Below are 14,970 nucleotides of genomic sequence, written 5' to 3' on the forward strand. Positions count from 1 at the left end.
TTGAACTCAGGGCCTGGGCACTGTCCTGAGCTTCTGTGCTCAAGGCTGGCACTCTATCACTTTGAGCCATAGTTCCACTCCCAGCATTCTGGTGGTTAACTAGATATAAAGAGTATTATGGACTTTCCTGCTCAGGCTAGCTTTGAACTGTGATCTTCAGATTTCAGTCTCCTCAGTAGCTAAGATTATAGGTGTGAGCCATTAAAAGCCCTGCTTAGATTTCTTTTAAAAAGAAAACCCCAGAAATTCATATTAGCTGAATTACTATGAATTTATAAACTTACCTGGAAAAAAAGGCTAATCTTGAATATTATGGGTAAAACAAAACAAAACAACTAAGGAAAGCAGTGATTTCCTTCCTATGATTTTTTTTTTAAAAAACCTCTACTGATCAACTATTTAGACAAAATAATAATACCAAAATATAAGTGCCACGGAGAGGCAGGATCTTGCTACACATGTCATATATATATCACTTAGATCCCTCCCATTTCCTCCACTCATTCCTAAATGACTATAAGCAACAGGACTATGATTTTCAAGTCTTCCACTTCGAACTCATCAAGTCTCTCCATGTGGAACAAACTGGGCTTGAACCGCAGGAGCCAGACATTACTCACTGATTTAAAGTCAGGAACTGAAAGGTCTCCAAACTGTCCACGCTAAGAAAGGTTACCAACTTTATAAACCAACAGATAGAAAGGATTTTGTTTTCCAGTGTGGGCAACCTGCTGTCTATCATAATAAGCAATCTTTAATTACTGTGTACTGTATAATATTATACACCTCCCTCAAAGACAGATCCGTACTTAAAAAATAGGTTGGGCACTGGAAACTAATATGTCCAAGTCTGTAATAAATAAAATCTTCTCTGTAGTACATGATGTTGAGATGCAGAGAAGAAAAGGTTAGTAAAAAGTACAAGAGATTTGGAGGTATCTCTAATTTTCTTCTGGGAATAATCTTAAAATAACAATTATGAGCCTCAAAGAAAAATACTGAGGAATTAACTTAAGCAAATAGGTAAAGGACCTCTACAATGAAAACTTTAAAAATCTGAAAAAGAAAATTAAAGCTGATTTTTTTAAGGAAGTGTAAAAACCTCCCATGCTCCTGGATTAGGAGGATTAACAATGTGAAAATGGCAATACTGCCAAATATCCTCAACATCCCAACAACATTCTTTAATGAAATAGAAGCAATCCCAAAATTCATATGGAATAATAAAAGACCCCAAATAGGGAAAACAATCTTTAGCAGGAAGAACGGCGCAGGAGGAATACCAATAACAAACTTCAAACTTTATTAAAAAGCCATACTTAATATATGATGTTGGTATATGTGGAGGGGAAGGGAAAAAAACAAATTGTTAAAACAGGGATACAGGAGGACCCATTGCAACAATGAGATGTACAATTCATTATGTCAAAAAACGAACTTTACAACTTTGGTGGTGGGGACGGGGGGGGGGGGGGGGGGGGGAGAGGGGGGAGGAGGAAGTGGAGTGGGGGGAGGGGGGAGATACGAAGGGATGGGAAGGGGAAACAAAGCAGGAGGCTACAATGCTTGATAAGAAATGTGCTCATTATCTTATCCATGTAATTGTAACCCCTCTGTACAGTATTTTCACAATAAAAAATATACATTAAAAAAAAGCCATAGTTATAAAAACAGCTTGGTACTGGCACATGAACAGACCTAAGGACCAATAGAATAGAATTGAAGACCCAGAAATGATCCCATAGACCTATGGCCACCTGATCTTTGATAAAGGAGGCAAAATAATCAGATGGAAGAAAGACAGCCTCTTCAACAAATAGTGGTAGCAGAATTGTCTATACACATGTAGAAAACTAAAGTTAGATCCTTATATATCACCCTGCACCAGAATCAACTCCAAATCTGCTCTTACCTTGAGTGAATTTTACAGGAAGGGATAGGGGAAACATTATGGCTCCTTGATACAGGTCGGAACTTACTAAATAAAGATTCAGAAACACAACAAATCAAAAAAAGGCTGGATAAATTGAAATGTATTAAACTGCAGAGCTTCTGCATAGCAAAGAACTAGCTAGCAAGATAAATAGAAAACACACAGATTGGAGATCTTCACTAGCTATACAACAGACAGAGGCCTCATATCTAAAATATACTTAGAGCTCAAAAAATGAAACCTTCCAAAAACAAATCCTCAAAGAAACAACAACCCCATTAATAAGTTGGCTAAAGAACTAAAAAGAGACTTCTCCAGAGAGGAACTAAGAATAACCAATAAACACATGAAATGTTCAATTCCTGGCCATAAAGCAATATAAATCAAAACTACATTGAGATTCTTCTTCACCCCAATAAGAACAGCCATTATTAAGAAAACAAATAATAACAGAGCTGGTGAGGATGTGGCCTAAAGGAAACACAACTACACTGTTGCTGAGAAAGTAAACTGGTTCAACCACATTGGAAGACTCCTCAAAAGACTAAACGTAGAGTTCCTCAATGATGCAATAATCCCACTCCTGGCATTTACCCAAACAATCACAAACAAGGCCACAGTAAGACTACTGGCACAATTATGCGCAGCATTATTTACCATGGCTAGATTTGGAATCAACCCAGATACCCCTCAGTAGATGAATGGATCAAGAAAATGTGGTAAATAATGTGAAATTCTATGCTTCCAACAGAAAGAATGACATTGCCCAATTGGTAAGGAAACAGAAAGACTTGAAAAAAATCATATGAAGTGAAGACTCAAAGAAACATAGGTTAAATGGTTTTCCTCATTTGTAATAATTAGCATATGCCTAGGATAGTCCTAGCAGACATTCACAACAGCTATTGTATACATATGTATAAATGACCACATAAAATGACGGTAATCAAAATGATCCCCACAATATGGAAACGAGAGTTTTTTGTGGTTGTTTTTTTCTTTCTTTTTTTTTTTTTTTTAAAGAATATACTGTTTGCAGTTGTTTCTTTTATCTTTTTTTTATTTTCTCTTCTGGTTTATTCCTTTGGTCTCTGTTTCTGATTTTGGTACCCTTTGTCTTCTATAATTTTATCTAACTTGGGGTAGGGAAGGGGAATCACAGAAACAGTGGGACAAAGGGTGAACCAATACAACAGAAATACTAAACACTATGTTGGAAATTAACTTTACAACTTGGGAGAGGAGGGAGGAAGAGAAGGGGAAAGGAAAGCAGGGGAGAGGAGGGAAAGTGGGAGAAAATGTGGGAGAGGGTAACACTGCTCGAAAAGAAATGTACTTATTACTTTACTTATGTAACTACAACCCCTCTATATATCACCTATATAATAAAATAAAAATAATAAAATAAAACAACAATTTTGAAATTTAAAGCCTACACCACCATCATTTCTAATTAAAATCATTTTATGTAATAATTTATTTATATTTTTTCATGTAAATGGATTCATGAAAAACCGTCCATTGTAACTTTCCCAAAACATCTACATAATGGTCAATAATTTTCCAAAGGAAGAAATAAGTACAATTATAAAGCAAAAACAAAACATACAAGCAAATAAAAACACTCTTTAAAGTCTTAACACTTCTCTTGTTAAAGATATATCTCACGAGCGGGGCACCAGTGGCTCACGCCTGTAATCCTTGCTACTCAGGAGGCTGAGTTCTGAGGATTGAGGTTCAAAGCTAGCCCAGGCAAGAAAGTCTGTTAAACTCTTATATCCAATAAACCACCAGAAAACCAGAAGTGGCACTGTAGCTCAAGTGGTAGAGCACTAGCCTTGAGCTGAAGAGCTGAGGGACAGCGCTCAGGCCCAGAGTTCAAGCCCCACAACCAACAAAAAAAAAAAAAAAAGATGTATCTCAAGTACCATACAACTACAATAACCTTTTAAGTAATTATGAATGCTGTAGTAAAACTAAACATAAAAAGTCACATTTGCTTAAAAGTTTCTCTAAAATGTACTATATGTCATTGATAACATGCTAATATTTAATTTATCATTCCATATCAGCTAATTCATAGTTTTCTTTTTTTCTTAAGTATATGCGTGCTAATAGTGAGGCTTGAACTGTCCTTTTGCTCAAAGCTAACACTTTAACTCTTGAGCCACAGCTCTACTTCTGACTTTTTTCTGGTAAACTGAAGATAAGATTCTCATTGCCTTTCCTTTTGAGACTTTTAGCCACAATATCAGATCTCTTGGACAGGTAGAATTATAGGTGTAAAGTCACCAGTGCCCTGCTGAAGACTTTTGTGTGTGTGCTAGTACTGGGGCTTGAACTCAAGGTCTTGCTCTCTTACCTGTTTTTGTTATTAAGGGTGGTACTCTTAACACTTGAACTACACCTCCACTTCCCATGATTCTGTTTTCTGTCCTACAAAAGTAGTATTTTGAACTAGAAATGGTGGCATCATCTTTAGTCAAGTGTCATGTTGACTATGCATAATTCTGGGTAACAGAGAACTTAAGTATCTTTTATCTCAGAAAGTCTAAAAACTTCTTTCCCATTTTTTTCTCTTGTACACATACAAGCAAATCACCCCTTTGATTTGTCATGGTTGGAAAATTCTTTCTAGTTATGATGCAGCCAAGAACATACTTTCTAGTTTCAAACAGACCTTGCCTGAAGTTATATCCTATGGCAACCATGACACCTAACAATACTTTTATAAGTTGAAGTTAATGTAATTTTGAATGATTCACTTAACTGCTAAAATTAGAGTAAATAATTTAAGTTGAGATTGTTACTCAATTTCATAAGCTTCATTTTATACTGCTAAATACAATTTAAAGATGCATCTGTGTGAATAACTATACATTATATATACATAAGTGTGTAGATAAATCCATACATGTACAAATACATTATATAGACATGTTATATTTGTATAATATGATTTGTTAAGAAACATTAACAAAAACTGATATAAAACATTATTCTAACATGCTGTTTCTTCATCTATTTCTAAATTATATAAGTTGTCATCAAGCAATGGACACACAGACATGCACAATACCTTTAATTTTGTATTCTCAAGATCCAGAGTTTCATTTTCATATTCAAGTGAGTTAAGTTTTCTAAGAATTCCTTCACATGAAGCTTTCCCTTGGGTTTCTACTCTCTTCAGGTCTTCTAAAAGATCAGTGATTTGCCTTCATAAGGTAAATACATTTTATAGAAGTTATATAAATTTTCATTCCCATAACACATTTTAAGTATTTTTAAGTCAATTTGGTAATTTGCACTATTTCATATAGGAAAAGTCCAAAATGTTAATAGAATTTATAGAGCAGGGGAATCTGGAAGAAGGAATCTATAAGGTTACCATCAGAGTAGCTTGAAATATCCACTGATTATACAAATAATCTCTTTGCTAAATGATGGAATATCTGACCTATTAGCCACCAAGTCTACATGTCTGTTTTCCTCATGCACACACAATTTTAGAAACAAGTTTAAAGAAAAAGATCAACTGAGGATCACAGTTCAAAGTCAGCCTGGGCAGGAAAGTCTGTGAGACTTTTATCTCCAATAAACCACTAGAAAACCAGAAGTGGCACTGTGAGTCGCTTGAGCTGAAGAGTATAGGGACAGCACCCAAGCCCCATGACCAACAACAACAACAAAAAAAAGATTAAGTAAGACAACAGCAACTAATCTTTAGTTATATGTAACTTGTATTTAAGTCACCTTCATTTACACATTTTTAAATGATAAAAGTGAACATAATACACTGAAAATAAAACATTTAAAATAGGTATTAAGGGTCTGTTGGTTATCAGCACTTAATTTCAAAAGATTAAATAAATGTATTTAAACTCAATTGTTTTCTTTATAGCTTTAAATCACTTTAATTAAGGGATAATAATTTTTAGGACTTTCAAGGCATTTATATTTATATTGCACATTCAGGTTTACTTGAAAAATATCACTTCTATTTAAGACAGTCTTCATACTTACTACAAATAACAGACGACACATTGAAATAAAAAAGTACTAATGGGGGGGCTTGGCTGGGGGGGCGGGGGGAGGATGGGAAGGGATGGGAAGGGGAAACAAAGGAGGAGGCTACAATGCTTGATAAGAAATGTACTCATTATTTTGCCCATGTAATTGTAACCCCTCTGTACAGTATTTTCACAATAAAAAAAATACTAATCTACAAGTTCAAAACTCCAAAATGGGAATTCCAACAAACCTCTAAATATTTTTCTTACTATTTTTATATTTTAAGAAAAGTTTACAGTTATAAAGTCACAAGTAGTACATTTACCACATGAAATCCAAACATAAATAATACAAACTACTCAAACTATTCAAACAGGAAAAAACTAAAACTACTTTTTACTAAACAGTACAAAGATTAAAAATCATTCTTACTTTTTCATTGTTTCAATATGAACCTCTAATTCAGCTTTTTCAATTACAATTTTCTCATAACGACTTTTCCAGGCATTGGAAGCTGAAACTGTTTCAGACAACTTGGCTTCCTAAAAAATACATGAAGTACACATCATGTAATAGAGTCATTTTTGTTAGTTTTAACATATGCAAATATGTTATTAAATAAGGAAACATCTTCCAATAATTTATATAACTTTTCTTATAGAAAATTCTTAAAGTAAATTTTAATAAAATATCTATATTAATGTCATTTTATATGCATCCCATGGTGCCGTTCCTTTCATGTGTCAGTCCTAGGGCTTAAAACTCTGGGCTTGGGTGTTGTCTCTTAGGTTTTTTTGCTCAAGACTATCCTCTACCACGTGAGCCACAGCTCCACTTCTGGCTTTTTTGGTGTGAATTAGTGATAAAAGTCTCATAGACTTTCTTGCTCAGGCTGGCAAAAATTGCAGTCCTCAGCCTCAGCCTCCTGAGTAGATAGGATTACAGGATGAGCTTTCATTTTATATTCTGTATGTACAAGATACTAAGAACCACACCAGAGGAAAAAGAAGCTTTCTATAGTATACATAGGAAAATGCTAATTTCACAACTCCATACTATTTTCAAATGCCGCCTTTATCTTTGTTATAATGATGCCATGCTATTTTGTAGAAGTCATCCTTGTCAACCTTCTAACATTGTTAATGTCAACAAAGAGATGAAGTGGTAACAGTGACTAATCCATCTTGTATGTGAAGTAGGGATTCATGAAGTAGGGATTTTTGTCTGTTTTGTTCACTGATGTATTTCTAGGGTCTTAAAAAGTGAGTGCTAGAGCACAGCAACCACTTAATGAATGTCCACTCTCTGAAGATCTGTCTAAACAGCTGCAGCCACTAGGAAAAATAAAAACTTGACTGGAATACAACAGACCATGTTAATTAAGATTAGAAAATCCATAAACAGTGCCGGTGGCAATTAACACTTATTGGGCATGTCCTTTTATCATTCCATCATTCATCTTGTTCACTGAACAAGGACTTATTGAAGATCTGTGTGTAAGATAATGTTTAGTTCATTTCAAAAATATGTTTTATGTCTTTTCCTCCTCTCAACTTCCTTTTATTGTTATTAAGTATAAATATTTTTGTGGACTAGTATCCTATTTTTGTGTTTCATATAAAATTTTAATACAAATTATGAATTATGTATAGGCATAAATTTTAAAATGTGAGTTTATATTGTGGTATAAATTCAGATATTTAGAAATTTTTACCTATAAAGTAGAAATTTATATATTAGATATGCAAATACCACCTATAATTCATATAGAGGATGGTAGTTAATTTGTATGACATTCCTAAAGTATACAAACCAGATAAAGATTAAATCACCTTAAAAGAGAAAACTTGTTTTTGTTTTCCTTGATCTACCTTTTCTATTCATTTATTTATTTGTTTACTTATTTTTGTGCCAGTACTGGGTGTTCAACTCAGCGCCTATTCTCCGGCTTAGATTCTTTTTTGCTCAAGCTACCACTTGAGTCACACTTCCAGCTTTTCTGATTAATGAGAGATAGGAGTTTCTCAGGTTTGTCTACCTAGGCTGCTTCAAATTGTGATCCTCTGATTTCAGATTGCTAAATAGTTAAGATTAGAGACGTAAGTCACTAGTGCCCAGCTTCTTGTTAATTTAAACGAATCTATACTATCAGGAGCAAAATTAGGATCTACCCAACTTTTAAAGAAAGAAATGGGATAACTCTCTGTATGTACAAATATATAACATTTAACATCAAGATCAGTTATCACCAGTAATATCAAAATCCTCATTACCTCTTTTACCCATCCTTACAAGCACAGGGACACCCTTCATCCTTTCTTCTTCAGCACAGAAAATTACAATCTTGGACTCTTCCAAATTCTTACCCTCTGATGTCTCTATAAATTTTAGGCATTGTGTATGTATGTGTGTGATGAGCTATATGATGGCTCAATAAAATTTCTTACTTCTTAACTGTTTGTATTTTGAACCTGATACATTTAAATATGATATTCATAGATTAAGAGGATAAACTCCAGCTACCTGTAAGCTTATAGAAGAAAGCAGTAAACAAAACAAGAAGATGTAAACTTAAACCATAAATGAAGTAACTTCTAGATTGTGATAAATGCTATGAAAAAAAATTTAAGACAATGATATGATTGTTGTTGGATTACTTCTTAAAAAATAGCGAGGGAAGGTCTCTGATACCAACTCAAAAGAAACCTGAATGATTAAAAACAAAGAACTAGAATGATGAGCTGGAAAAAACATGATGGTCAGGGCTGGGAAGGTGGCTCAGTGATAGAGTGCTTGCCTTGCATGCCTGAGGCCCTGGGTTTGATTCCTCAGCACCACATAAGCAAAAAGAAAAAAGCCGGAAGTGGCACTGTGGCTCGAGTGGTAGAGCGCTAGCGTTTTGTTGAAGAGCTGAGGGACAGCGCCCAGGCCCAGAGTTCAGGCTCCACGACCGGACCAAAAAAAAAAACCATGATGGTCAGAGCCATAGGTGACAAAACAACAACAAACTCCTGTACTAGAGGACTAGAAAAGAAGACAAATGGCATAAATGTAGTATAAGCATGCATGCAGTGTGGCTTAATGTGTTATTTCCTCATTTATCCTTTCTTACTATCACCTAAGACAGCAGTGTTATTATCCCCCATTTTATAGATAAAGAAATTGAAGCTTAAGCAAGGTTAAGTTTTCTGTGTAAAATCATGGGAGTAATGAGTGGAGGAGTTTTTCTGCACTGACAAGGGGCAGGAGTTATTTCAATAGAAAAACTTTAAGTATGACAATGACAATATTAGTCTTTACCTCTCAATATTTTCAGTTATTCAACCACGTCTACAGCCTTGCAGACTTTGAATCTGGTCCTTCACTCTTTTATTTAGCTTAATCCTATGAGTGTAGGTTAAATATTAGAACCTTAAAATGTTAACTCTTGTGCTTATAAAATATTGTTTTGCACAAGATTTTATGCAAGTCTGCTTTCCTTTCTAAAAGTCTTTAATAATTCTATAAGCCTTAACATAAGTTCTTAAGTATTGGAATACTAGTGAATCATTAAAAACAATAAATATTTTAGTAGCTGGTAAGTGAATAAATATAATTTGTCAAAAAACAACAAAGTACTAGGTCTATTTTTCAACTTTGAACTATACCCAAAGATATCTTTCATATGGTGTGTTTACGTCAGTATATGGTTTTAAATGCTTTACAGAAATTAAATGAAGTGGATTACTGAATAAAATCATATGGTCTAATAACATAAATCTGCATTTCCCAAACTGATATTTCTCAGAACCATTTCCAAAAGTGGGTTTGTGTATAAAAGAAGAGTTCTGTGGTTAAGTGAATGTGGGAAACTCTAAGTTCAATATCCTCATTACTCTGGGCTTAAGAATGCCCTCTCAGGGCCTTTAGTATGTTCATGTGTACTGTAACTTTCCAAGGGACAAAGAGAATGAAGCCTGCCTTACCCTTACTGGGCTGGCTGTACAGTATCCCATATAATGGGATACTCTAAAAATCTCCTTTCCATAAAGTTTCCAAGGAAATGTTATTATAATTCAAATTTTATATTTTATGGAAATAAAATAAAAAAGTTAAAAGGCAAAATTATGAGTAAAAATTCTACAATAGTAATTGTATTCTTATGAATTGAACATCAAGGCATTAACTATGGAAAAATCTATCTTTAGAAAAGAATATCTATACTTACTTGGTCTCTAATTTGGGAAGTAAGGTGTTCAATATCTCCTGTAAAATGTTTGAACCTTTGCTGATAAATTTTTGATGCCTTTTTCAGGGCAGTGACTGTTTGTCGACTTGATTCTTTCACTGCTACAGTCTCTTGTTTATTCATTTTCAGCTGCAAATTCCATTTGGCTATTTTGTTCTCTATGCTCTGAAAAAAAAGTATAAAAAAAAGAATTATTTCAGAACTGTAATGTTTAGTCAATATTTTAAGAACATTCATATCATTTTCACCAATTTTATTATAACAATTAATCCTAAGATTAATAAAAAGCAAAATAATGATGCATAGTTTCTTTGTGAACAGTTAAAACTATAAATTAAAAAGATTTAAGCCTACCTAAAATGAATTATCATATTATTATTGGTGATAAAGGCAGAAATGCTAACTTCCCTAAATCTGTGGTACTGACTTTTTTTCTTGGTTCACATCTAAAATGTAACACATAGTACTAGTTTGAAAGATTAGTTTAAAAAACTCAAATGAGCTAGAAAATGATCAAAATCATAGGCATTCAAAGTTCAGAGAAAAGGCAGGTAACTGCATATATACAGATGTGAGACTTATTTACCAAATTTTAATTTACTAAAATTATTGCCCTAATAGGAAGTTACATTTTTAAGTGTTGCTTTACCCAATGAATAGTAAATTATGAAAATAAAGGTGATTCTAAGATCACACGTTTAGATAAATTAACAATATGAGAGCCATAATATAAATAAAGGTAAAAAGATGTTTCAAGATAGACTTTAATCAAATGAGTTGGATGATATACTAATTATGTCAATCATCATTGGCAGGATGATTTATTTGACAAATATCTTTGCAGTATGAAAGACTGAATATTAACCTAGGTAGATGGATGATGCTAATTATAGGTCTTATGTTTTTATTTCAAATTATTTTAGACTCTGTATTGAAAGTATTTGAGTATTAGATATCTAAAGATGTAAACACTTGAGATTTTAATGCTTTTACATTTTTAAAACTGTAATGCTTAAAAGAATCTGACACTTTTGGGCATTTACCTGAATGATCACAATAAAGCTACCAGCACAATTATGTTTACTGCAGCATTATTTACTATAACTAAGATATGGAACCAACCCAGATGCCCCTCAGTAAATGAATGGATCAAGAAAATGTGGTAAATATACACAATGGAATTCTATGCCTCCATCAGAAAGAATGACATTGCCTCATTTGTTAGGAAATGGAAAGACTTGGAAAAAATCATATTAAGTGAAGTAAGCCAGGTCCAAAGAAACACAGGTCTGATGGTTTCCCTTATTTGCATAACTAGTATATGGCTGAGACAAGCAGAAACGGCCAGACAAGTTGATGTTAGGCGAAATGAATCCCAAGATAAGGACTCAAATGGTCCCTCCCCCCACGGTATAACCCCAGTTTTCACTGTTTTTGATGTTGGTATAATTTGGGGAAGGGAAAAAAAAAACAAATTGTTTAAATAGGGATACAGGTGGACCCATTGCAATAATGAGATGTACAAGACATTATGTCGAAAAATGAACTTTACAACTTTGGTGGAAGGGGGGATAAAAAAAGACATATTGTATTCATAAAAAAAAAAGAAAAATAATCTGAAAAATACCATAGAATTTGGATTTTAGTCGCCAATTCCTTGGGAAGTTATTTTAACAAAAAGTCAAAGGGGTTACATTGCAAGATGAAGCTTTTCTGTTTAATTCTATGATCAACAAAAGTTATGCTTCTTAAACAGTAAAAGTCTGAGATAAGATCTGATCTGAAGAGTGATTAGGTAGACTAAATTAGAAGTAGCAACACATTTTAAAATATCCTTAAGAATAAATTTTATAATTTATTTATAATTATATGTAATTTTATAATTCATTTATAATTATGTATATAATTTTATAATAAACTTTATAATAAATACTGCATAAAAACAAGAGTAGAACATTACATCAACATAAAGAAAAAGGCATACCCCGTAATAAATAGTTGTTATTCCTCTAAAGAGCCACAGGGGGTCATCATCATACCATGAGTAGTTGCTACACTTAAACTTCTATCTATTCACACAAGAAGTGTGAAAAATAAGGTGGCAATTAGATTCTCTCACTACTTTTTATCAAATCCCTTATCAAATACCATCAGGAAGTATGCTGAGGGCTTGGATGTAACTTGAGTATCCTGAGTTTGATCCCCAGTACAAAAAAAAAAAAGAAAAAAGAAAAAAAGAAAAAAAAAGAAAAGTATGCTGAAACTATCAAATTATTTTTACAGCTTCAAAATAAACAACTGCTCAGTCATTTGCCAAATAACTCTCTCTTACTGTTTACAAGTATATATATGTTGCCTACCATGCAAATAATTATTCTTCCCATCTTCTAAAAGCATTTTAAAATATTCTAACTACTGTATTTCAAAGACTGGGAAAAAACTGTTTAAAATATCTTTGGAGTAGTTCTCAAAGAATTACAATATAAATTTTTATTTGTTTGTTTATTAATGGGCTAGGGTTTAAACTCAAGACCTTGCACTAAGCACTCTACCACTTGTCATAATCTTAGCTCTTTTTGCTTTTAGTTTCTTTTTCAAATAGAATCTACTGTTTTTTGTCTGAGGGCAGACTCTAACCTCAATCCCAACATCTCTGCTTCCCACATAGCTGGGATTGCCAGCGTATACCATCAACCCAATTCTGAGTGTTTTTGCTTTCAAAAAGAAATGGAGTAAAATTGTTAAAATCTAAAATCAAAACTGTTACCCCTGATTACTTAATGCTTTAAATTCTAAAAGTGCATATGGAAAAAAAAAGTAGAAAAATAAGTAAAGCATTTTATCCAATCATTTCTACTTTTGAAAAGCAATTGACCTCAGTATTAGACTATCATGGCAAAATATCTGGGTTCTTTCTTATGTTCTTTCTCCAAATGCTAAAGAATATAATAATAGCTGTTAAAATTGCCTTTTAAAAATCATTTTAAAAAGCCAGGCTCAAGTGGCTTATGTCAGAAATCCAAGTTATGTGAGAAGCTGAGATTGAGAAGATTGCAGTTCAGGCCAGCTCAGGCAGAAAAGTCCTCAATATTCCACCTCCATGGAGGGAGCTGGACACAGTAGTTTGCAACTGTGATTCCAGCAATCATAAAGTAGGTGATTACAGTCTAGGTATGAGCTTGGATGGGAAGTCAGACCCTATGGTGGGAGGTTTGGCTCAATGGTAGAGTGTCAGCTTAGTAAACAGACCCTGAGTTCAAATCCCAGCCAAAAAATAAAACACATTCTATATTTCTATATTGCACTTATAAATTGAAGGAACTATATTCTTAAAAATGTTCCCAACTGCTATATGAGGACATTATTTAAACTGTAAGTTAATCACTGGTAGATGATTATCATACAGCTTAGCTCACCACTATTCCCTTTCACTATCACTAAGCACTGCTCTACCAAACACCTTTCATCTGCAGTGGATTAGCACTCAGCATGCAAAGTACACAGGGAATCTATAGAGGACAGTGCTTCAAAGAACATGGAGCAGAACAAAGGGCAATGTTTACATCTTCCATATATTTGTTTAAGGGCAAATGCTGTCAAAGAAAAAACTAAATTTTAACCTGAGCACAGTGTTAAAATGTGTGCTACAGGTTGTAGATATGTACTATGATTCAGGAGGATAAACAAGCAAAAATCTAATAGAAGGCCTCATGCTTAAGAGGCTCTCAGTCTGTGCATTGCCATGAAAGTAGAAATATTGCTTCTTTTCCTTTGGCAAAACACTGGATCCAGTTAGGTTTCAATACATGGCAGTCATCTCAAATCCTTAAAGTTGACTTTGACTGCAAAAGCACAATTAAACCAAAATATTTCCCTTGATTGTCCTGTTGCAAAGGAAATTACTCAATTATTTGAGTATCAAGGCTAGATTAATTTTAAATTTTATTGCCTGTCCATTAGGAATGTGTGAGATTATGTATCTAAAGACACAGAAATGAAATTGGATTAATTTATGCCAGATGGTTGGCAGTAGTTTCAGTGTTTTGTGATATTTTTTATTTCTTGCTTTATTTCTTTATTTCTGTTTCCTACTCATTTTGTTTCAGCTTTGTACCGGTCCCGGGGCTTGAACTCAGGGCCTGGGTGCTATCCCTGAACTTTTTTTGCACAAGGCCAGTACTCTACCACTTCCAGCTTTTTTGGTAGTTAATTGGAGATAGAGTCTTGTGGGTTTTCCTGCCCAGGGCTAGCTTCAAATCACAATACTCAGATCCCACTCTACCAAGTAGCTACAAGCACAGGGATAAGCCACCAGCACTCAGCTTTTGCTTTCTAGTTATTATAAATTATTCTCAGAAAAATTAACTGTATCAAGAGAAAGATATTTAAGGTAAATCAATCGCTACAAATCCTTCCTAAATTGGTATTAAAAAGAGATATCATTTGATATATTGATCTGAACCTAAATTTTAGGAAGATCTTGAAATTTTCTATTAAGATTTACCTTTAATATAAATATGTCCTATGGCAGGACTCAAGTTCTTTCATAATTACCACATTCCACAATGAAGGAAGGGCTTTACAGTTTTATTAATTTCACTTAAACTATAAAAATGAATAAATATTTAAAACCTTTATGTTGTCTTTTAATTTATCATTTTCTGCTTCCCTTTTATGAATCTGGACCTGTAGTCGATCATGTACTATTTTCACTGACTGAGAAAAGCGGTTTACTTTCAAAGCATTAGCCTGTAAAAGAGAAGAAACAATAAAACGTTACTTGCTTTATTTCTCATAT

At 33.6% G+C, this 14,970-nt stretch overlaps 1 protein-coding gene across 4 annotated transcripts in view; it reads right to left on the reverse strand.

Moving 5' to 3' along the window:
• The window catches only part of Odf2l (outer dense fiber of sperm tails 2 like), a 46,543-nt gene that overhangs the window by 17,493 nt on the left and 14,080 nt on the right, over positions 1 to 14,970 (reverse strand). For all 4 annotated transcript variants that reach the window (XM_070007518.1, XM_070007519.1, XM_070007521.1 and 1 more), the window contains 4 exons: positions 14,805 to 14,921; positions 10,152 to 10,337; positions 6,377 to 6,486; positions 5,013 to 5,148 (listed from right to left, as the gene is read on the reverse strand). In XM_070007518.1, coding sequence (XP_069863619.1) covers positions 5,013 to 5,148; positions 6,377 to 6,486; positions 10,152 to 10,337; positions 14,805 to 14,921 — 549 coding nt within the window. The remainder of the gene's footprint in view (positions 1 to 5,012; positions 5,149 to 6,376; positions 6,487 to 10,151; positions 10,338 to 14,804; positions 14,922 to 14,970) is intronic.

The sequence above is a fragment of the Dipodomys merriami genome, unplaced genomic scaffold (assembly GCF_024711535.1).
Source record: "Dipodomys merriami isolate MVZ:Mamm:240054 unplaced genomic scaffold, mDipMer1.0.p SCAF_7, whole genome shotgun sequence".
NCBI classification, from domain to species: domain Eukaryota; kingdom Metazoa; phylum Chordata; class Mammalia; order Rodentia; family Heteromyidae; genus Dipodomys; species Dipodomys merriami.